The sequence below is a fragment of the Larimichthys crocea genome, chromosome XIII (assembly GCF_000972845.2).
Source record: "Larimichthys crocea isolate SSNF chromosome XIII, L_crocea_2.0, whole genome shotgun sequence".
In the NCBI taxonomy this organism is placed as follows: domain Eukaryota; kingdom Metazoa; phylum Chordata; class Actinopteri; family Sciaenidae; genus Larimichthys; species Larimichthys crocea.
Window position 1 is genome coordinate 6,300,050 of NC_040023.1, and position 24,019 is coordinate 6,324,068.

Consider the following 24,019-nt stretch of genomic DNA (forward strand, 5'->3'; position numbering starts at 1 on the left):
TGAATCTGTGTATTAGATCAGCAGTACGTTTTTAACCGCTTATTTTTAGCGTTTGAATGCACACACATGACTGATTCATAAAACATGAGGCGTGCATGATGCAGTCACGTGTTTTCCAGCTGTGGTCACTGTGGTTGTGAAAGTGACAGCTCAGCCGGGCTGTGATTGGCTCATCCAGCGTAAGCACGGATTCCCTTAACTCCGATTGGTTCTCAACGGTCGGAGTCTGCGCAGTAGGCGCAGCGCTGAAATTCAAATTTCAAACAGTCGTTTGTTGTTTTGTGTCCTGAGAGAGAGACGAAGAGGAGCCGAGAAGAGACGCTGAGAGACGCTCAGCTCGCCTTATTGCGTCCTGTTTGAGTACACACATCGGTGTACTACACTTTTCTTTTTAGAAAAAAAGTTGAAGTGTTGCTCGAGTTGGGATAAACCGTCGAAAATGGATCCGTTTACCGAGGTGAGTCTGAGCTAACGTCGCACATCGAGGTAAAAAAAAAAAAACGTTGCTGGCTAATGCTAAGCTACCTAACGTGACATTTTTATTATGTTATCAGACACATGTTAGTTACAGCTCCATGTTACTTTAAACATAAGATAACACACAGAAATGCGTGGTTATATATTAAAAACAAGACCAATGGGAACATGTCACGTGTTGTTTCTTTGTCTTGTTAACCCTCAGCAACCACGAATTAACATTAAATGTAACAGCACCTTCAACTTTACTCGGATATATATGTAGTTTTCTACACGTTCAGGCAGCTGGTATGTAAATTAACCAAGCTGCTGGCTGACCAACTCCTTAGTACACTGACTAAAGTGGGATCTACTGACTTTTTGAGGTATATTAACGCGAACTGTTCACCTTTTACCTACTGTTTACAGGGTTCCCACGGGTACTTGAATTCCTTGAAAATGCTTGAATTTTTTGTGAAGTGCTTGAAAATGCTTGAAATTTGTGTGATGTCTATTTGTCACTGTTATTGCGCTATGGTAGTTACACAATACACCACTCACAAGCTGACAAATACAAGCCAATTCACAATTAGTTAAAAATCAAAACAGTCAATCTACCACCATATGAAATAATGCTAATTAGACCCATATTATTATGCCATACAGTGGCACCGCTGCGCTTCCCATCATGGCAAACACAACTAGTAGGCTACCTATTTAAAGGTGCTGGAAAAATGGAAAAACTGGTGCTTGAAGGGCTTGAAAAGTGCTTGAATTTGTTCATGAAAAAGGTGTGGGAACCCTGTGTTTACCCCCTGGACTACTATGTTTTGTTAAAAAATATCTTGTACTTTTAAAGTCAACTCTTGTACATTTCCTGGCAAAAACTTGCACAAAGTGTACAGCTATTTTCACCCTAAAAACACATTGTACATATTTATATTTATATTTTTTTAGTTTTTAATTCAATGTTTGTCACCAAAAACACCAAGACAAATTCCTTATGTGAAAACCTACTTGGCAATGAACCTGATTCTGATTATACAGTAATATAACATCCATGTACGTTATGAATTCACTGGACTTAAACACACCACGATCAACGTTATTCAAATGTACCAGCTTTGTCTCCATTTAAGGCGATGGTATGTGTCAGCATTGGAAATAGTCCAACATTTGGACCTCTTTCCTTAATGCGCTCACTCTTTTTGTTTACAAGCTAAAACTAGAAATGATTCTTGTTGTTCCAGTATTCGAGCCAGCAAAAGGTTTTTGAATTTTCAAATCCGAGGGAACTGCACAAAGCAGGAGTGGCTCATTCCCGAGGAATGCTTGTTAAATGTGACTTCAGGTTTTCCACACTTGCCTGGTGGTGGAGTTGTGCAAGGCGGCCGCAGCTGCAGGAATGTGTTTGGGCCTGCAGAAGTGAACGCACGGCGCAGTAAATCAGATTGTGGGAGGCCGAGGGAGGGAGGGAGTGTCATTTAAAAGAAAAGAGGAAGGAAAAAAGGGCGAGCAAACAAGACCTTTTTTTTTTATCTCTGTGGAGAAGAAGTGTTTTGTGTGTCTTAGGCTGTTATGCTGCTTGTTAAAGTAGCTGATGCACTGTGTGTGTGCCGTGCTCCACATATTTGTGTTTATCTTGCAGTAATCCTGGGAGATGGAGAACCAGCGTGTTTTGGCCGATTTTGAAAAAGCCAGACTAATTGAAAGTCTCACAGCAATGAGAGTGTAACTGTAAAGATATATGAGTTGTCACAGTGTGGACAGATGTAACTGATGGATGTCGCAAACTATGCTGCAGAGCCAAAAATAAAAAGAACACAGAAGTTGTAAAAAGTCTCCAACTGTCTCCAAGGGTATTGGTGGTTTCCCCCTAAGAGCAATTACTAAAGTTCTGGGGGATTTTTTTGTTAGTTTCTCTCTCACCCAGAACCCACGAGAAGTCAAATCTTTCTGGTAAATAAAGAGTTCACAAACATCTCCTCCGTGGCCAGAGTTTGCCTCGTTGTAATCAAGCCAGAATTCGTAGCGACGTGCTGTTTACATCTAGTTGGAAAATGGTTAATTAAAGAAGACGGTCCACAATTTGGATCATGCACTTTTGATGGCAGAGTGAGAACCTAGCCGTTGGTGGTAATATGTGGATCACAGTGCACATTTTCAGACAGTCTTACCTAGAAGGCATTCATATTGTTGTTCACACAAATAGTTGTGGATGTCCTGGATGAACAAAGAAACCTAGAGAGAAGTTCAGGGAGCTACTCTGGCCGATCAAAGTGAGTATTAGATCGTTTTGGAAGAGGTACAGAAATTGTCAGACGCTCTTAATCTGAAGGTGTGTAGGGGTTTCTGAAACTACTGAACCACTGACAAGAAGTCATGAAGATGCATGCCGACCACTTAACTTTGTAGGTGTGCTGATTGGGACATCAGTGCATAGAGCCAGGCGAGCTGTTTCCCCTACTTTCAGTGTTCATGCTCCGCTTGGCTGAACAACCTCTGACTCAATCTCTGTGATATAGTCATACATAAGACTCACGATGACTTCAGAGCCTCTGTATGTAGCTGCTGTAGGACTAAACAAGACTCTTTTTTATTAACACACGTCTAACAAAGCAATAAAAAGACTTATAATCAGCGAAACTGCTTATTCACTCTACATACAGTTACTGTGGGGAATACTGTAAATTAAATCTAGTGTTGCTGTGTAGTGGTTGTACTGGCAGGGGAAATCTAGTGCTGAACTGTGACTGCTGTATTAATCTTCTAGAAAAGAAAGCGAATAAGCAGATTTCCCAAAAAGTTGAACTATTCTTTTTAAGGACATAAACCCCTCAGGAAAATTTCATGTTCACAAGCACTTCTTTGGTAATGTTTGGTGTTTTATTGTACCTGATAGAATAAAACGCTGCACAGGTGATGGTTTTATCTTGTCCATCACCTGAATGATTGTTTTTTTTTCCGTCATGCCAGAAACTGTTGGAGCGGACCCGGGCTCGCAGAGAAAACCTGCAGAAGAAAATGGCAGATAGACCGAATGCAGCAAACAGGCAGATGGCCAAAAGGCCCAGAGAGCCACTGGCTGACACCAACAGTGTGATCAGTGAGCCAGTCATTGATAAAGGTATGAACACATGTGTTTGCTCGCTGTGTGATGAAACTTATCCTGTCAGTGTCATCACTGTGTTGCAGCTCTACTCTGTACTTATATTTCCCCATCACCTCCTCTCAGTTCCACAGGTGTCCTCCAAGCCTTCTCCTTCCAAGCGCATGTGCTCAGGGGAAAATGTTCAACCTGCAGCCAACGAGGAGAACCAGGAGCCGGTGATGACTCGACCTGTCACCCCCATGGCAGATCCTCCTACAGACAAGAAACCCCCGGTGGGTCCAGCCAGCATCCGACATTCCTCCTCCCTGGAGAAGAGTGCTGCCCGGCCTGCTGTCCAGTCTCAACCAGAGCCAGAGAAGATGGCTGTCACCTCTGCTGCTGCTGCTGATCCTCCAAGGAGCAGAGAAGCAGAGATGGTGTCTGCCAGTCCAGCCCTACTGATGAACAAGGAGACGCCAATGGAAGATCCAGCTCCATCTGCTGTTGGCATGAAGTCACGTCTGCAGAGGCTAGCAGAGCAGAGAAAGTGTTGGGATGGCAGCGGTAAGAGTATTTTCTGTGCTATTTGATTTTTATTTAAGTTGTATAGCTTTTCAGATGAAATAATTAAAAATAGCAGTCATTATTCAATCAGTCAAACGTGTTATGACCTTTTCAGACCCCTCTGATGAAGTACCAGACCACATTCCCCTGTCCCTGTCGAAGAGACAAGCTGAGGTCCCACCAGCCCCGACCCCCACCGTGTCCTCAGATGCTCCGGTGGGGAGGAGAGGCAGGCTGGCCAACCTCGCTGCCACCATTGGATCCTGGGAAGACGACCTCAGCCATGCTAACATTCCCAGGAGTGCAAATGAGAAGCCTGCTACAACCGTTCACAAGTTTGCAGTCAAAGATGCTGCCAGCAATAAACCGAGCGCTGCGGGTCATGTGGTGGCCAGTTCAGCTCTGAGCAGCAAGAGCACATCCAGCTCTAATCAGGTAGGTTTACCTGGAGTTATCTAATGTGGAATACTTTCTGTGACTATTGATAACCCCTAGACCACCAGGATGTCCCAGCTTGTCTTGTTTTTCAATATGCTTTAAGTCAAGCGACTATTTGTATGTCTTTTTAGCAGGCTGCATATTCTCCAGTGAAGTCTAGCCGAGTGGTTTTCCCAAGCCCACAGAAGACCGACATTCCTGCAGGCAGGCCAGCCCTTCAGTCAGTATCCAGTCCTCAGAAGAGCTCCATCCAGGGAACAGCCTTCCCATCCAGTCCTCAGAAGACTGCTCCCTCCTCCTCAACATCAGTGCCTCAAAGTCCCCTGAAGAATCAGGCCCTCTCTAAGGGTCTCAATCCCACCTCCAGCCCCCAGAAGGTTGGTCCCTCCTCTACAACATCAGTGCCTCAAAGTCCCCTGAAGAATCAGGCCCTTTCCAGGGGTCTCAACCCCACCGCCAGCCCCCAGAAGCCAGAACTCCGTGCCAAGCCCACCGTTACTGGCCCCTCTGGCCCCCAGGAGAAGGCTACTGCTGGAGCACCTGGTGAGTCATGTTGCACTTAAGTTAGGAATTATTTCATAACATTGCTCCTGTTTTGGGTTTTGTTTCTTCCATACATGTAAATGAATATAATGTACTTTTTTTTTTATATATATAGTTGTAAAATCTTTCCTGGAGCGCTTTGGAGAGAGGTGCCAGGAGCGTAATAACCAGAGCTCCCCAGCAGGGGGCACTACCCATGCCAAGACTCCCTCTGTAACTCCATCAGCAGTCACACCAAACACTAGAATGGTACAGGAGAGGTTGAGAGCAGCCCAGGCTGCACACACGACCACCGCCGATCTCGCCCAAAGACAGAAGCTGGTAGGTTAATCTTAAAGATAGGATAGTCTGTCCTCTTATTGCTGCAACCATTATGTTTGATGTGACGGAAGGAAAATTTCTCCTCTCAGGAGCGAGAGTCTGAGCTGGCTCAGATTCGCAGTCGCTTTCAGAAGGGGAACAACATGTGGAAAAACAAAGATGAAGCGGCAGAAACCAATAAAAATACAGAAATCAAGGTTTGTCAACAAGTTTCTGACACACAAATGACAAATGTTTGACATATCGCAAAATGTCCTCATATCATATGCACATATATTATATTTAATGGATAATATGCTTTCTAGGAACAGCTTCACAAGCCTGTGGAGGCTGAAGTTGCTTCATTGGAGCCACAGGATGAGCCCACAGCACCCTCTACTGAGAGAACAGACACACCCACAAAGAGTATTCCTCCAGGCATGTATAAATATTTCAGAACAATTTTACTTGGTTGTGTCCAGACACTTCAGTGATCTACACACAACAGTAGTTCTTTCATTCATCGGGCTCTCTGATGCACAAATTTCACTTGACTTGACAGTTTTATCAAAGATGTGAGATTGTCCTCTAAGGACAAAGTTAGGAGTTACTATTCTGATTTGTGGTCCGGGCTGAAAAATTCATTCTGCTGGCCAGACTTTTACTAAACACTAGATGGAGCAACAGCCGTGTTTTAAGAGACTTTATGAAAGATCACACATCAGTTTGCTTGAATGTTAAATTAAACCTTATAAACCTTGGGTTTGAGTTTACAAGCCCTGGTTGAAGCTCTGTGATCTTCAGTTGTGATGGCTAGATGTGCTTCTTGAATGTCGATATAGTGGGAAAAATATTGTTTTCTAACATTATGTTAACCAACAGGTCATGGCTTGATGGTCTCGCCTCCAGCCTCAACGTCCAGTCCTCTGAGGGTGGTCACCCCCACTGTGGAGACGACTACAGATGAAACACCAGAAGACGAAGAGGTGGTCAAGGAGATAGAGATGAACGTGGACCAGTCCGTCAACTCTGCAGTCATCAACGATCTGTTTGATGGAATCCTGGAGCAGAGTGATGATGAGGACGAGGAAAATGAGGAGGAAGATGCTTTGAATATCTCCTCCATGTCCCTCCTCACTCCACTCGCAGAGACTGTGGCTGCTGTGGTGAAGAGTCCAGAGAGAAGAATGATGGTAGGTACCAATGCAATGTCTGGAGAGTTCATGAGACATTTTCTGAGTGAGGTCGACTTAATGTAAAAACATTTTCCTCATGTCTTTATGCAGACCTCAACTCCAGCCAGCTCATTCCTCGTGAAGGACAACACTCCAGACAGAGTTTCCAGGCCCAGCAAGTTCCAGAGAACAAACATGATCCGTACTGCCTCTTCAGACAGCATCGAGGCCTTGGACGGGGACCACAAATTGCCGTATAGGTGAGTACAGTGCTTACCTGTATGCTTTACACAGCTCTACTTACTGTCGCAGTAAACGTTCATCTTACGTGTATTTGTTTGGTTCTGTGTGTTAGCATTGACGCATACAGGTCCACCAGGGTGAAAGAGACCGAGAGACCCAGCGTGAAGCAGGTGATTGTGAGAAAAGAGGACGTTTCTAACCGAGCGGAGGAACCCAGAGGGTCCAGTCTCTTCAGTATCAAACAGAAAATGAAGGTTTGAAATAAATACTTTGATTCATGCCAGAGTACTGTTTTTGAGTGTTGAGTCAACGGCTTAGTTTATCAAGCTTCACGGTCACTCTGCTGCATGTTCCTGTAGATTCTGACGAATGAGATGAACCTGCAGCAGACGGTTATTCATCAGGCCAGTCAGGCGCTCAACTGCTGCACAGATGAAGAGCACGGCAAAGGATCGCAGGTGGAGGCTGAGGCAGAGAGGCTGCTGCTGGTGGCAAGTGAGTTCATCCAGACAACACCTGACATGCTCGGCACACTTGCATATAACTGACTTGATTTAGTTCAGGTGTATTTTGGGTTTTAATGACTAACTAAAACAGCACTACAGTTTGTCTTTGGCGACTCCTAGTGGCAGCATCGAAACTTGACTTTCTTTTCTTTTGACGTTCTTAGCGGAGCGGAGGGAAGCATTGAAGGCAGAGCTGGATCGTCTGAAAGGAGACCCAACAGGCCAGAAAAAGGCCAGTGCAGCCCCAGAACCTGCCGGCATGTCTGCCTCCAAGGGCTCCATCACCCTGCAGGAGTTACGCCTGCCTCTGAAGGCGGACTTTGTCTGCTCCACTGCCAACAAGCCAGGTACGCTCCAAACACATAACCACGGCAACACCTGAAATGTGTCTTTTAAATAGACCACTATTGACATTAGTGTTAGTAATCGTAAAAATGAAAACTAGAACCTGTTTGTTGGTCATACCTGAGTCTGAAATCCTGTGGGAGCCTCACTGGTTCTGTCTTTTGATTATTTCAGAGGGAACCAAACATTCCTTCTTCATCATGATTCGTGCGGGAGCAGAGAACACTGTGGCCACACCGTTAGCCAGCACACACCGCGGCCTCAGTGGCGACACCCTCTCCTTCCCCACCAAGTTTACCATGTGAGTCACACACTCCTGCTCATAGAAAGGAATACACACGCTATTTGATAATTGAAATAGTTGTTTAAGATGTTGTTTGATCATGATTGTTGAATACCTGACAACAGACACTCCCTCTTCACTTTCAGATCTGATGTCTCCAGCAGCTTTGAAATTGATATTGAGGTCTATGGCCTGGTGAGTGTCTTACATCGTGATTTATAGATACTACTGATGCTCTGTGCACACACATAATAATGATAACGCAGGAGGAGAAGAATTTGATTTGTACTTAACTTTCAATGGTGATGACGATTTGCAAATACTGATACCACTCCATACTGTAATATCTACTAATTTCACAAATTGGAACCAAAGAGGCTTTAAGTGTGTTTGTATCATATTTACAACCCATAGCTCATCGTTTCAGCTGTGTCCATTTGCCACTAAAAACATCCCTATGAGAGCTTTATGCTTAAGACGACAATAAAAACGTGAAGTTCTTCATTTTAAGTGGACCAATGCACAGATGAAAGCATATGATACACTTTGGAATTCTATAAGTGAGCTATAAAAGGCAAAGCTGTGTACATTTGTGTTTTTGGAGGTATAAAAAAAAACATTTTGGATTTCTGAGTACTGATTTGTTACGATCTTGTGCTGACAGGTGCAGAAACGTGAGGTCTGCACTGACAAGAAGAAGAAACAGAGCAAGTCCAAGGTAAAGCCCCCTCCTCACCAAATGTAAACACATTATTAGGAAGTAACTTTAATAATTTAAAGTCTGTGTGTGTGTCCAGATAATATGGAGGCAGGTTAACGAGGCCCATGATTTGTGTATGTCGGTATGAACAGTTTCTGTATCAAATCTATCACATGTTGGTGGGTGTGCACTGTGTGGGCAGAGGGAGGATAAAGAACGACACGACTGTGTTTCTCTACACGGCTTTCGGGTTCATTTTATTTAGTGTTAAAACACACATGTTGAACTGTCACTGCCATCCTCCCTTCGATCAAAGTAAAGAAAATCATGCATTTTTGGTTCATTCTAGGCTATCACTCCAAAGAGATTCCTCGCCATCACCGTGAGTATTTTAAATGTACTTCTTCTGCCGCAAACAAATCAGAATATTTTAGATCAACATGTAACTTCTCATCTGAACAAAATGGTATATTTAATTTGTTTGTTTCATCTTTTGTCTTGCAGAAAAGTGCCCAAACCCCAGGTATGTCAAAATATAAAATCAGGAAGACATTATACAGCTGGTTTCACTGGAACTAATCTTGATGTGTGAAATTGATGGAGTGCCCTGTAAGCTTCATATACGATACAGATGATCTTTCTTTCTTTGTAGTTGTGGCCAGTCCCGGCGGCCCCAACGCTATTCGCACCAGTAACTTTGTCCTGGTTGCATCACACAAGCTCACCCTGGCCTCCGTTGGGAAAAACAAATTTCCTTTGGAGAAGGTAAAGACACTTTCACCTCTTCACATTCTCGTTACACCTCGTACTTTTAGAGCACTTTAGTTCTTTTCTTTTCTTCATTTCGTATGTGGCTTTCTGTTTTTTTCTGAAGTGATCATAGTCTGTTATAGTATGTTTGTGTAGAGCCTCACATTAACCCTGTTTGTAATTGTGGGATAGCGCTGTATGTTGTGCTTGGTCTCTCTTTCACCTGCCTTGCTATCTTTCTTTTAGATCAGATATGAAGGAGAACTACTCAGTGGCATGTTTCATACCAAGGTTATTACTTGTCTCGTATGCTTGTTGTCATCTGTTTGTGTGGGGAGGAGGGTGAACACACCACCGTTACACTAACATCAGCTTTCATCTGATCACAAAACAACTGTTGTAAACCATCTTAAAACTTTCATTGTAACCTTTTGTTTGTTTTATCTGCTAAATGTAATCGTGAACACGCTGTCCAAGCTGTTTGTGACGTGTCTGCTCTGTACTTCTGAAATCAAGGTGCCGTTCTTGTGCCCTCTGGAGGGCCACGTCTACCTCAAGATGCAGTGTGAAGTTGGCTCAAAGGTGGAGGAGAAGGGCTTCCTGGTGAGTGCAAGAAGATCGAATCCATCACCACAGGTTAACTAACGCTGAGGCAGACATCGGTTCGCTCATACAAATATGTTGTCACTTTAATAACAGACGATGTTCGAAGATGTTAGTGGATTTGGCGCCTGGCACAGGAGGTGGTGCGTCCTTTCGGGATACTGCATCTCCTACTGGACTTACCCCGACGATGAGAAGCGCAAGGTAACTTCTACTGAAACACTGTCATCATAATGGCATAATCACTGTTTGTTTTACTCACAGAACACATCTGTAATGTTGGAGTAATCGCTGAGTCAAAGTAGAACAGGTTATCTACACTGGAAACCGCTGACTCCACAGATCATTTGAAATCCCATCGCTCAGAATTATCCTGACATGTCTGTGATGAGCCCCTGTCTTCGTTCCTCCTCTTTCAGAATCCCATCAGTCGCATCAACCTGGCCAACTGCACCAGTAAGAAAGTAGAACCAGCCAACAGAGAGTTCTGCGCCCGACCCAACACATTTGAGCTCATCACAGTCCGACCACAGAGAGAGGACGACAAAGAGACACTAGTCAGTCAGTGTCAGAACACCATGTGTGTCACCAAGTAAGTTCCTGTCATTTATACAGATATCCTTACATGTATATTTATAAAGTTTGACCCGGCCATGCTGATCACTGTGTTCTTTTTTTCTGTGCAGAAACTGGCTGAGTGCCGACACTAAAGACGAGAGGAATCTGTGGATGAAGAAGCTGAACCAGATCCTGGTGGATCTGCGTATGTGGCAACCAGACGCCTGCTACAGGCCACTGTAATTATTGCACTCTGTCACAAGCAGCCCTGCTATCATTCGGACTGTCAATATCAGTGACACATGCAATTACTAAGTGCAATACAGTATAATTGTTAAATATTTCTACTTGTGGATGTTTTACAGGAGATACGTAAATAAGCACAAGTTACAGATCAGATAAATAAAGCCATACGTTTGAAACATTTCAGTACAGTATTGTGTGTCGGAGTCGGGGTTTGGCACTATATTTTATACATTTCCAGACTGCTTACAAACTCTAATGTTGCGGGGTATCATTGAGTTGCCACATTATGATGTTGATGCCAATATATCGTGTGTTTAACATATAATGCATGGCTTTAAATTATTTGGTTTCAAAGCTGAAATCAATTCATATAAGTGGTGTTTGATTTACAGATGAATATTGAAGCACCAGTTTTATCACCTTTTATTCTGCATGACAGCACAGAACGCTACTGAGTTGATGCCTGTTGGTCAGTTTTTACTTTATATATATTAGCTTTTATAACTCGTGGCAGGACTTTCACATGTTTTTCTTTTCCTCTATTGCCATGCACAGATTTTGATACCAGTTATTCTCCATCTTTAATTTTATTTGTGTTGTCTGTTCAGTTTTTATGTAAATGTTTGAGTGTGGAAGTTGAAGGTGGATAACTAGGGGGTAGGTAAAGTCTGTTACATATTCTACAATATACCGATGTTTAAAGGCCAAATTTCACCAGACACGGATTGAATGCTAATGACGGTCATTCTAGCCAATGTTTCAGACCTCACCAGAAGCGCAGCGGTCAGTTTCAGAAGCGACAATCCGATTGGCTCCATAGGAAATACACGAGTGTTGTATTTTTGATGGATCCCACGAGCAAGGGACAGGTTCTTGTGGTGTTACTACATATTTAAGCTTTGTAAGTCAGAATATGTAACAGACTTTACAGTGTTGGTGCAGGTGTTGGGAAACGTAAGTTCAGATTGATGGATTTTCATCATGTTGATAATGAATACAAGCTACACAAGATGTATTATTTCTGCTGCTTGTCTTCTACAATCATCATGAAGAATCACAAGTGAGCAAGAAATATGTTTCAACAGATACTTTAACAGACTTTGGTTCTTCAGCTTGTCAGGTATTAGACTTTGGTTCTTCAGCTTGTCAGGTATTTGTGGATCAATGAGACTTGAATAAATGCCTGCTTTAACCAAAATCGAAGGTGACTGATGCTTACGTCCTTTTTTTTTTTTTCATTTAATTGAAATGCCTTATTGAACTGAATGTAGAGATAATGACAGTAATGATGCTGTTACCTTCTTTCTTTATTTAAAAATGAAGAAAGAGGAAGGGAGGGGAAAAAAAAAACAAGGAAGGAAGGAAATGACGATGGAAGGAAACAAGGAAATACACCTTTGGGACCTTGTGAGATGGGCTGAATGATGCCTGGTTGCTCAAACTAGCCATCAATGGCATTTACCTGGCATTTAGAGCAGCCACGCTGCTAACTATACATAACTCTAAGCTTTAATATAACTTGAACAGATGGGTCATATCAAAATTTACCCTGAGTGCAATTGTCATGAGGAGGAAACTAACTATAGAGGCCAAAGCAGTTTTTGTACCAGGCTGTAAACATGTCTTGTTTGAGGAACTGCAGGTTTTGCAGCCACATACTGTAGCAGCAGGTTAGGGTTAATTGCTGCAGGCTTAAGTACCTGTTGAAACAGAGATCAACACAATCACTTTCTAAACAAACCCTGAAAGCAGATAGACGCTCTAATCACTACATGGCCAAAAATATGTGCTCCCATTCAGCCACAAGAACATTAGTGAGGTCCAACACCGATAGGCACCATCTGTAAACATAATCCAGTTATCAGTGTGCGCTCATGGTCTTGCGTTCTACTTAAATGACTGGGGCGTGATGAAGAAACAAGTCAGATTACTTGTGTGTTATTTTACTTGTGCTTGTCACTCCCTGTAACGATGCAACGTTGCATAAGGAGTCCCAACATGTTGATGCTTGGTTATTTCTCAATGACTTTTGCAGATATGTTGCAACAGTGCTCACTGTTGTAGGCGGATGTGAACGGTCAAGTTGTCAAAATAAAAACTGACAATTAATGTAGATATATATGAACTATATACATGAGTAAAGCATCTTGTGTACAGTTGAGATTGACTTGGATGACGATAACTGAAACCTTAAAGCTCAGTGAAGCTGTTTGGATTTTTGTTTTTGTTTCCACCATTAGAAAAGAGTTTTGTTTCTATGATGTATACTCTTTATACTAAAGAAAAGTGCTAACTTGTATTTGGAATGTAAACATAAACTTATATTTATTATTACTTATATATTAAAATATGTAGAGTGATTTAATGAGAAATTTGTATAAAATAAATTAGATGTTGACCCCACACACGTGGATCTCGATGACACATAAATTATGTCTTAATAAGATGATGCACTTTTTCTTACTAACACAAATGATGCAAGAGTACTGGCTCTTGCAGGTGGATGTGAACCGTTAGGTTTTCAAAATAAAATAACTATGTACCAAGCATATATATTCACTCTGTTGTAGAGACTACAGAACAGTATACATCACTGTTTCTGTCATGTATACTCCTTGTAAGTCTGCTAACCTTTATCTGTTTCTGTCATAACCAGCCACACGGCTTCACATGTTAAAAGCTTGGTAGCTTTTTACGGTTGTTAACAGTGTTGTGTAGTTTCTTGCTTTTACGATGTATACGTATAAGGAAACATTTCTCTTTTTATTACACATCAGGTTAATTGTGGTTTAAATTTTTGTTTTGAGAAGATACACTTTATCTATTAGGAATAAATCACACTGTCACAATCATTTCATGAAAAGAGGTAAAGATATTTTACTGCAACTGTATCCAAGCTGACTTAAGGACGAGAAGCATGGCCATAAATACTGTTTTGAATTTGGAAATCTGGAATAAAATCCTTTCACCCTGTTGAGATTTATTCTATAAAGTGTAACTTCTCAAAACCAAACGTATCATAGTGAAAATTAAACCACAATTAACCTGCTATATGTGTATAAAAAGGAGGAATGTGTGGGCAACAGATATTTCATTTTTTTGTCAGTGTTTAAACCGGATGGAAATATATTGCACATACACAAAAGGGCCAAAAATATTAGACACACCTTACCTGTACAACAAGAATCAGAATCAGAAATACTTTATTAATCCCCGCAGGGAAGCTGTTTTTGTTAGAGCATCTCCCAAACGATAAGTTAGATAGTAAGTGGTAGCAAGAAAACAAAACTTTAACACTATACACCTATACTATATCCTATTTTAACACTATACACATGTATAAATAACAGTTAAATAAAACCAGTAACAGCAAAATAAAAGCCAAATAACAGTGGACTATGCAATATGTAAATCTAAAACCTTATAAAGAATTTAGTGTTTGAGAGACCGTACAGAGAATACACTGATTATTTAAAGTGCAGTATGCATGTGTGGAAGATTGCACTGATATTTCGAGGGAGGATTTGTAGAGACTGATGCTCACAGGTAGGAAAGACTTCTTGTGTCTCTCTGTGGAGCATCTCCCCTGATAGCAAATATTTTGGCTGTATTATGACATACATTTGGCATTTTTGGCTTTCTTTTGGCATTGAGAAAGCCTTTTGGCATTAACTGTGGTATGATTAGGGTTATCCATAATAGATAAGGAGGCGCCAGCAATATATGGCTGAGTTAAGGAATGTTTATGGCATTGCCAGAAGACTGGGCAAAAAGCGGCATTAAGTATAGGGATGGTATGGCATGTTTATGGCATGCCAGAAGACATTTATGACTTTATTTTGGAAGTGTTTTGGCTCCCTTTTGGTATGATTTTGGCTTTCCTAATTTCATCCACCCATAACTTTGCCAAAATGACGAGCCAGATTTGGGCCAAAGCGAAGCCAAAAGATTTTTTGCTGTACCAGCGGTCTAATAACACCTACTAAGACCTCAATAATAAACATAAAGTAGAATTATAACCTCTCTGACAATGACAACAACAACAAAAAGGTGTGTATCTACATTATTGTTGCTTGTCCCCTCATGTGCACAGGGCTACATTGTAGAGTAGTACGCTCTTATTTTGAAGGCACGTTTACTATTTCCGGTTAACGTCGTGTTGTTTAACGGCAACCGGCAGCCGCGCTCGAGCATCAGTCGGTTTGAGTGTTAACGGAAACGGTTTGAAGAAACCAGGTGAGTATTTTAAATGTTTTATATGTTTATATCGTTCATATGTTCGTATTATCGCGTCCTGGACAGAAACTCTCAGTTCAATAATTTTACAAATTAAAAGCTCCAACCGTCCTTTAAAAAACTACGTACTCTAACGAGTTAACGGTTAAAAGTTTACATGGATATAAACCCAGATCATTACTATCCATTAGATTTGAATTAATAATGTGTTTTTAATTATTCGGCTTGTATATGAGCCACCAAAGCAGCATCTTGTGTCTTATTGCACACACAGACTCCGCCCGCCCCGGCGTGCAGCGCCGTGAGCTGGAAGACGATAGTGGTAGTAGACAAAAAGAGAATAATCTTGATATTTTTATTGAAATAAAAGCTGATTTATCTATGCCGAATTTAACAATACACTGTAATAATTTACGGGAACTAAGTCAGCACTTTGTTAGGTGTTTAATTCTGTGCCTACAACCAGGTAAACTTTAAATTAGTAGCTTTTTAAATGGAGTTCAACCTGTAAAAAGCTGTTTTTGCATTTAAACACTTTTCCACAATGAATTACACCCAGTAGATTTACTTGTTTTAGTGTTAAAGCTCATGTTTAGAGTTATTGTGGAGCTGATGTGCGTTGTTAAATACTGATATTTAATTTAAACTTGGTCAATAAGTCTTTTTAAAAGACAGTGGTGTCCACTTTGTTTCATTGTTTATGTACATTGTAGGTCAAATTCAAACTCAATATGAGCTATAGAAACTTTCCCCAAGTTCAGATCATCCACAGTTATCACCGTTTAACCAGGTTTTCACACGGTGTCTTACACAATAGTTATGAAACTAAGTGGGTCAGCAGTACCATTAGTCCTTTCTTCTCCTTGGACACATGAATCCTCCGTCACTTTGTTGCCAAAAGGGAGAGAGAATAGAGTGGCTCTTTCTATGCACGATGTGTAACCGATCCTCTGTAATTCACCGACTGTAAAACAGGTGAAACAACCACACACTGTTGTCCACTTTTTGTGGCATGAACTCCTCACGACTCACTCCTCGAGGACTATAGCCTCCACACACGGGGCGGCCGCTTAACCCACTACGCTACCGACCGCCCCGTAATTTACATTTTAGATCATTAGTAGCACTTCTGTAGTTATAAACCACATACTAATCATGTTTCTCTCTCTCTCTTTTTGTCCTCAGCTTGCAAAAATGTGCGGCATCTGGGCTTTGTTTGGCAGCGATGAGTGCCTGTCGGTTCAGTGCACCAGTGCCATGAAGATCGCTCACAGGGGTCCCGACGCCTTTCGATTTGAGAACGTCAACGGCTTCACCAACTGCTGTTTCGGCTTCCACCGGTTGGCTATCGTGGACCAGCTGTATGGCATGCAGCCGTTGCGCATTAAGAAGTTTCCTTTCCTGTGGCTCTGCTACAACGGAGAGATTTACAACCATGAGACGGTGTGTATATATATATGAACAGTTGTTATGTATACAGCTGACATATACACAATAATATCATGATATTTACCCAGTCAGGCTCTACACAACACATCAGCTCTGGTTAAAACTAGATTATCAGTGACATTAGACTAAACACTGTTTTATGATGCAAGTTTTGGCACGAGGTTGGAACCTATACCATCACATATTGAGCACAAGGCAGGGTGCAACAGGTCTTCAATCTATCCCAGGGCTGGCACTAGAAGAAAGGCAATCACCTGCTGGCAAATTAGAGTCGTATCTGTGACAGCCGCTATTTTGGCAATTCTGCCTCTGCCGCTTCCGGATGGACACACATCAGGGACACTGACATAAGACTGTCCAACCTATATTTAGACTCCCATACTGTGTGCCCACAGCCTTGACTATGTCACAGACAGCTGCTGCAGGTCTCACAGAGATCGGACACCAGCTCACAGCGACATAGCACGTCGGCAACAGCTGCGTCCCCCTCTGCTAGTGTACGCTGGATCCATTCAGCCGCAGTACTGATGTGCCCTGTTTATCTAAGAACACAGCCCAAAAAAAAAGTACTTACATACACGAGTGGAAAGTCAACAAACACGACGAAGGCTAGGAGTCTGATAGCAGCTCTGTGAGCCTGAGCTTTGAGTTAGTTAAGCAGATGCGATCTTTACAGGGGGGAAAATAGGTAGACCAGAGGGTGAAGATGGTACGAGATGAATACTAATTACCAATACCAATTTGAATGTTTGTACTGCCCAAACAATGTGGATTCTTATGAGAAGACACAGAGAAATCTAAAATAACCCCGTCTGTGCTGTGTCTTCTTTCTTCCAGCTGAAGAAGCAGTTTGAGTTTGACTACCAGACTAAAGTGGACGGCGAGGTTTTGCTCCATCTCTACGACCGCTTTGGCATCCAGAAGATGGCTTCTCTCCTGGACGGCGTCTTTGCTTTTGTTCTGCTGGACACAGCCAACAGAAAAGTCTGTCTGGGAAGAGATACGTACGGCGTACGGCCTTTGTTCAAATTCCTTACAGACGATGGATTCCTTGCAGTCTGCTCAGAAGCCAAAGGTAATGGGTTAGTTTATGAACCCTCCTTAAATCTTGGCTGTTTTACAGCTTCTTTTTTTTTTCTTTTAGCATTGCTTAACTCGTTGTCATTCTGCTCAAAGGGCTCAAAGACCTTACTCATGCGATGGACACCCCTCCTGAAATCATCCCCTTCCTCCCTGGACACTTTGAGGTCTTTGATTTGAAGCCAACCGGCAAAGTTCAGTCCCTTCAGATGGAGCCGTTTCACTGCTGCACGAAAGAGCCTTCTCACGCCGTCTACGACACTCTGGAGACGCTGCCTACAGGTAAGAAACAGTTCAGTAGTTAATTAAGTAATTCGATAAGCAGTCTGTATGAAGTTTAAAAAAAACGACGTCTCCGCAGGTTTTGACGAGGAAACGGTGAAAGGAAACATCAGAAAGCTGTTTGAGAGCGCTGTGAGGAAACGTCTCATGGCTCACAGGAGAATTGGCTGTCTTCTGTCAGGTAAAACTCAGCCACACAAACAAAATAAGCTTCTGTGAGAAGAGTTCAATCTGGACATTTACATTTAAGTATTTATCTGATGCCTTTATCCTAAGCGACTCAGGAAAATGGGAGATAATCAAGGTTCAGTGTGACAAGGACAGTTCCAGAGGTGGGAGGGTAGATTTATCATGTCATTGGAGGAGGTAACATATGTCTGTATGAGGGCAAGTATTAGTGATTTGAATTTAATTCAGGTGGCTACAGGTAGCCAGTGGAGCTTGATGCAGCGGGGTAACGTGACCTTTTAGGTTTATTGCACTTGTTTTCACGGATCTACAAAGTCCAGTTCCCCCGGATGACCTGGATGCCTGAGAACCTTCACAAAATATAAGCTTCATAAAATAAGAATTGTAAATGTGTACCAACATGAAACTGTGGTATTTTCCGAGACGTTAGTCAACTGTAAAATTCAACCCTCCTGTCATCAGATAAGTCTGAGTTTAGTTGGTAGTTAGTCTGTCAAGTGTTATTGATGAAACTGATGTTTTTGTCTCAGGTGGTCTGGACTCCAGTTTGGTTGCTGCCACACTGGTGAAGCTGGCCAAGGAGGAGAAGCTGTTGTATCCCATTCAGACATTTTCAATCGGGTCAGAGGACAGTCCGGACGTCTTAGCTGCTCGCAAGGTTAGTTTGGTCAGATTGGACCTCATCGGATAATAGAAAAAGTTAAAGGAAAAGGAAAAAAAACAAGGAGGTTGTTCAGTCTGTGTTTTCATTGGGTTGTTTTTTTTTTGTTCGTCAGGTCGCAGCTCACATTGGCAGTGAACACCACGAGGTGAACTTCACTGCGGAGGAAGGCATCCAAGCTGTAGAGGAAGTCATCTTTCACCTGGAGACGTACGACATCACCACCGTGCGTGCCTCTGTCGGTGAGTGTGAGGTGCAGTTGAACAGCAATGAAATATTCCTTCTATAAACGGCAACTTACAAACAAACGTATAAAATTTGCTGTAATAAGCTCACAGAAAATAGAAAAACACACACTCCAAAATACAGCGTACTGTCCATTTTGTGCCCCCCTTTGAATGCCTCACATTTGTCCTGATAGCCGAACATGCTGCGTCACGGCATTCCTCTTCCTCCTGACTGGCTCGCCTGAATCGCAGCGGGATCCAGTGAGATTAGTTAAAAAGGTCAAAGAGGTCAGGTCAGGCGACATATGGGAAGTTTACTGTGCCACGATCAGCACTACATCATCGTACTAATGATAATAAAACTCTGTAATCCAGTAATGTAACTATCTAACTGGTCTTTGTTCCTGAACCTCGTTCTAAAACTTCATTTTTGGCATTAATGTGAATTAATTTTGCAATAATCAAATTTTTTTTTATTGTAATGAATATTTTGCTGTCATTATTTAATTGATAATTGATTAAGACGGGACCGTATGTTTCTTAATTTGGTGAATCATTATTCTATGATTTGAAGTTGGTTTGGTTCCAGCACATATTAGCACACAGAATACTCTTGTGAAAAGAACAGATGTTAGTGATGTATCAACAGTGTGAGCCCAGATTGCATGCTCCAATCATAATCATCCATTATCGTTTCAAAGGCTTCTACACGCACTATTATAATTCATGGGGCTGCATTGTGATGTGTTTCTTATTAAGGCAGCTTCATTATCGAGTTATAGAAATTAATTTGTCCGATTTGACAGTGTCCTCTTCTCCTCTGTTTGTTCCACTGCAGGGATGTACTTGATTTCAAAGTACATCAGAGAGAAGTCCGACAGTGTGGTGATCTTCTCCGGAGAAGGTTCAGATGAGCTGACTCAAGGATACATCTACTTCCACAAGGCAAGTCCTCCAGAAACCAGAGATCCATAGGAAGGATCTTCTGGACTGAGATAGACAGAAGAATATACACAACAGATGACAAGTTGATCTACAAGTTGGCGGTTTAATATCAGCACTTAGGAGACAACATAGGAAGATACAACCTCAGTATACATTTGGCACATTCCACATCTGGAAAACTCGTCACATTCTTCTAGATCTCCACCATAGCATGTCTAATCTCTTCAAAGGAAACCTGATCTGTTCCACAATTCAGGAAAAAACACCAATATATCTTTGTCTTTGCCAAGAGTTTTACCAGATGTGTGAATGTCAAACTGAGGAATGAATACAAACAATACATACAATTAAATACATCCTAACCGTTTGATTACTTTTAGTAGACACAGCACAAAGCATTATATCCAAATAATTAGTAAATGTTGTGTCAACACAGAAGAACAAGCACAGTAAGTTGAATTCAGACACAGGATGGTCATTTTCTTTGTACGTACAGTAACGAAGTTTGAGAACACCTGATCTAATTTAGTACATACGCAGTTTGGACGAATATAGAAAAAAGAAAAGAGAGTATGAAAAAAACATTTGTGTTTCCATAATTTGTTTTCCAATTTCTAAAAATGATTGGAAGGCTTGCAGAACAGGAGAGCCACACAGTTTGTGTTTGCTGACATCTAGTGGCTGAAGTTCTCGGAGAGAGAGATGGTCTGATCACTGTGGTGGTGTGAGGGCTTTAAATAGTTTTCATGGACTGATCTTAGAAGAAACAACTTAACAACTTAAAACTGGATCTTTAATCGTGTTTCAAGGTTTATTAAACTGATTTTTAGACGAAGATTGAGATACTTTTTTTTTTTGCAGTGACTTCAGAAGACAGAACAAGGCGCCGCCTTCACACTTACAGACTCGAAATGTATTGAAAACAATTAAGAAATGTTACCAGGTCCGATTTAGTAGGATTGCTATTGCGATTTTCTGTTAAAGTGACCGAGGTGCTTATTCAGACATGTGTTAAATTGGTCTTTAATAGTTGAGTGTTGGTATTCTTCCTCCAGGCTCCAACTCCAAAAGCAGCTGCAGAGGACAGCGTTCGACTGATGAAGGAACTTTACCTGTTCGATGTCCTCCGTGCCGATCGGACAACTGCAGCACACGGGTGAGACTTCTTACTTCCATTATCCACCGCTGCCAACAACCTAAACAATTCAGGCTTATGTAAACGTAAACATTGTTGAATAACTCTTATGTCGTTTAATACAACTTAAGTTAACTTTTCAGTTGTATGTCCTCTCCTCCAACACTCTCTTTTTTTGTGCTTATATTTAGTAAGTTAGTCAATTAATCGGGAGGAAAAACGCTGACGAATGAACTGACAGTAGCCTCGATGAAACGCCCGAAAGGTTTCCAGATCTGCTCTTTAATTGAACCGCTAAAACATAACTCCTTCATGAGAGGGAAAAGATAAAGCGGTCAGCATCAGCAACATGATTGAAGAGCATCAGCGCGGTAGAATGAATAATGTATTGTAATTAGAGCAAAATGTGATTTATTAAACCTCAATAATGAGCCTGGAGACCTGCAGGAACGAAAGCCACCAAACCGATGGAGTAAAGCTGGTTTTGTTGTAATTAAATGACTGAAAAATGAAAGTCATAATTGATAGTAATGGAGCTTTTGTATGAAGTCCTGCCATCATCATGCTTCTTCGTTTGTCGTGATCATGTTTCTCTTCATCTGTCAGCCTGGAGCTCAGAGTGCCTTTCCTGGACCACAGATTCACGGCGTACTATCTTTCTCTGCCTGAGGAGATGAGGACTCCAAAGGTCAGTCAGCTGATAAACCAGTGCTTGTTTCACTCTCCAAACACATGAAGCGATCTTTGTAATAACACAGCGATGGTGCTGTCTGTCCTGTGTGAGCAGGACGGAGTGGAGAAACATCTTCTGAGGGACTCCTTTAAAGGTCTCAACCTGATCCCTGAAGACATCCTGTGGAGGCGCAAAGAGGCCTTCAGTGATGGTATGATGTCTGTGAAGAAGTCCTGGTACACCTACCTGCAGGATCACCTAGAGTCTACGGTGAGAACATGAAGGCAAACAGTGGTAATATTACTTAGACATGTGTTACAGGCCATAGTTCTGCATGTGTACAGTCTTCGTGTGACTCAGCCTGTCAGTTAGTTCAGTAGCAAGTCTAAATGAAGCGACTAACCTGCCCTGTGTCTTCTCTCAGGTGAACGATGACCAGATGGAGAAGGCTCGCAAGACGTTCCCTCACAACCCTCCATCCTCCAAAGAGGCCTACTACTTCAGACAGGTGTTTGAGAAGCACTACCCAGGCCGGGCTTATTGGCTCTCCCATTACTGGATGCCACGCTGGATCGACGCCACCGACCCATCGGCCCGGACCCTATCGATCTACAAACCCGAGAAAGATCAATAAGCAGATATCCGAAGATGTGTCGGGCTTCTTAGCACATTGTACATGTAGTATACTTCGATTTGCTTTGTTTAACTTCAAATTTAACTCATTCAGGATTAGTTGGTGTTCAGGGAGCTCATTAGCTTTGACGAAGTTAGTTAAGGAGCTGGTCGACGTGCACCTTCACCAAACTCTGTCAAGTAAGAAGAATACTTGAAATACACTGCACCGTGCAGCACGTGCCACTGACGTGTGATCGTCGCCACAAAAAAAAATCCGTTATTCTTTTACAGCAAAGACCAGTTTACATTTAAAGGTCCAGTATGTAAGATGTTGGAGAGTAACATAATATTAATAATTATGTTTTCTTAATCACCTGAAAATAAGAATCGTGTTACCTTAGTGCACCATCATGTTTCGAAAGAATCCAAGAGGGTACAATCAGAGTTAGACTTTTATGGCCACCACACAATCTGCATCTGTGCCACTAGGCGTCACTTAATTTTACACACTGGACCTTTTAATAAAATTTACTACAAGTGTAGTATTTCATTGGCACCGTTTTCCAACGATAATGAGTCCGATCTACCTCCCAGACAGCTTGTCGTTGTCAGATAAAGATGAACGTGAGCAGAAACTTAAAAAGTATCTTGAGATAATCCGTCACAGTAAACACATCGTCATCTTCTGGGTACTATAAGATATGTCAGAGTACCACTGACTGCTGTAAAACCTGCTCACACCTTCATCTTTGGTTACATGCCATTCCGTTTTTTCTGTCGTGTCAAGATTTTTTTTACTTTATTACTTTGTGTTTTTACTTTCAAAGGCACAGAAATAATCATCTTGGATCCAAAAACAACATCACATCAGCTTTGTTTTAATCATGTGACAAATCCTGATGTAGGCTACCCTCTGAGTCTTTATACTGTAATTAAAGAGCCAAGTTCAACGGCACTTTCCTGCTGATGCTCATAGGCTGGATGATAAATATATTTTAGTAGCTTCAGATCAACTACGTCAGACTTTAACCTAGAACAGATCAGTGTATTTAGAGCTGCTAACACCAAAAAAAAAGGCTGATGCTTCAGCTTGTTCACTAGTATATTATGCAATTTGTGGGAAGCACTTCTTTACGGTTACTCATAGATAGATAGAGGTGACTCGTGTGTGTGAACTGCCATGGCTTTTCACACTGATCGACGCCACCTCGGCTTATGCAAGCAGACATTTGTTGCAAGTGTGTGTGTCATGGGTACATAATGTTTAAGTCAGGGCTGGGCGATTATATCTACAGGAAGGAACTTGTCAACCGTTGAGAAGTTCAGCTGAATTTCTAGGGAATTACACAATCATGATGAGAGTTAGATGAAGTTAAATATTGCCTATCGCCTGTTCCTAGTTTGATTGTTGAGATGTGAGCGCTAACTACAGCAAATAGTGAAATCATTCCTGAACAATAAACTGCAAGTCAGTAACGATTAACTACAGCACCAAACATCCACCCCCGGAGCTTAAATTGAACATTTTTAAGCGTCTGAAAACAACTTGTTACAAGTCTGTTTTATTGGGATATTTTATATTTTTCCTCACTTTTTCATAATCTGTCTGACTCCTTTTTTGTTTCGTTGATGCTAAAATAAATTCATCTTAGAGACTGAAATGTCTTTGTGTAGTACCTCTGTCGGGCCAACAGGGTGCGTCCTCGCCTCTGAAATCTCACAAGGA

At 41.8% G+C, this 24,019-nt stretch overlaps 2 protein-coding genes across 6 annotated transcripts; both read left to right on the plus strand.

Annotated features, from left to right (window-relative positions):
- Window positions 1-251: 251 nt before the first annotated feature.
- On the plus strand, window positions 252-11,999 carry anln (anillin, actin binding protein). 5 transcript variants are annotated; one of them, XM_019261591.2, is made up of 26 exons: window positions 252-457; window positions 3,433-3,583; window positions 3,692-4,111; window positions 4,227-4,546; window positions 4,681-5,092; window positions 5,208-5,413; window positions 5,503-5,610; window positions 5,719-5,830; window positions 6,275-6,585; window positions 6,679-6,827; window positions 6,923-7,064; window positions 7,170-7,305; window positions 7,481-7,663; window positions 7,836-7,962; window positions 8,091-8,139; window positions 8,609-8,662; window positions 8,742-8,786; window positions 8,994-9,026; window positions 9,149-9,167; window positions 9,297-9,409; window positions 9,641-9,685; window positions 9,911-9,997; window positions 10,094-10,201; window positions 10,417-10,589; window positions 10,684-11,921; window positions 11,952-11,999. In XM_019261591.2, the coding sequence occupies exons 1-25, from the start codon at window positions 440-442 to the stop codon at window positions 10,796-10,798; spliced, it is 3,636 nt and encodes a 1,211-aa protein (XP_019117136.2). In that variant the 5' UTR covers window positions 252-439; the 3' UTR covers window positions 10,799-11,921; window positions 11,952-11,999. The 5 variants fall into 5 exon arrangements, with proteins under 5 accessions (XP_019117136.2, XP_019117138.2, XP_019117141.2 ...); XM_019261593.2 differs by having other exon boundaries at window positions 4,684-5,092; XM_019261596.2 differs by lacking the exon at window positions 9,641-9,685.
- A 2,937-nt stretch (window positions 12,000-14,936) lies between these two features.
- On the plus strand, window positions 14,937-23,954 carry asns (asparagine synthetase). The gene is made up of 12 exons (XM_019261608.2): window positions 14,937-15,037; window positions 16,223-16,480; window positions 17,324-17,561; window positions 17,663-17,848; window positions 17,928-18,029; window positions 18,568-18,695; window positions 18,814-18,940; window positions 19,764-19,870; window positions 20,926-21,026; window positions 21,612-21,693; window positions 21,793-21,948; window positions 22,103-23,954. Exons 2-12 carry the CDS (start codon window positions 16,232-16,234, stop codon window positions 22,310-22,312), a joined length of 1,686 nt encoding a protein of 561 aa, XP_019117153.1. The 5' UTR covers window positions 14,937-15,037; window positions 16,223-16,231; the 3' UTR covers window positions 22,313-23,954.
- Window positions 23,955-24,019: the final 65 nt, after the last annotated feature.

Coding starts and splice junctions, on each gene's coding strand:
- anln (XM_019261591.2), top strand. Junction 4,112..4,226: donor AAAGTGTTGGGATGGCAGCG/GTAAGAGTATTT, acceptor TGACCTTTTCAG/ACCCCTCTGATGAAGTACCA. Junction 9,686..9,910: donor GTGGCATGTTTCATACCAAG/GTTATTACTTGT, acceptor TCTGAAATCAAG/GTGCCGTTCTTGTGCCCTCT.
- asns (XM_019261608.2), top strand. CDS start 16,232: ATGTGCGGCATCTGGGCTTTGTTTGGCAGCGATGAGTGCCTGTCGGTT. Junction 16,481..17,323: donor AGATTTACAACCATGAGACG/GTGTGTATATAT, acceptor TCTTTCTTCCAG/CTGAAGAAGCAGTTTGAGTT. Junction 21,949..22,102: donor AGGATCACCTAGAGTCTACG/GTGAGAACATGA, acceptor GTCTTCTCTCAG/GTGAACGATGACCAGATGGA.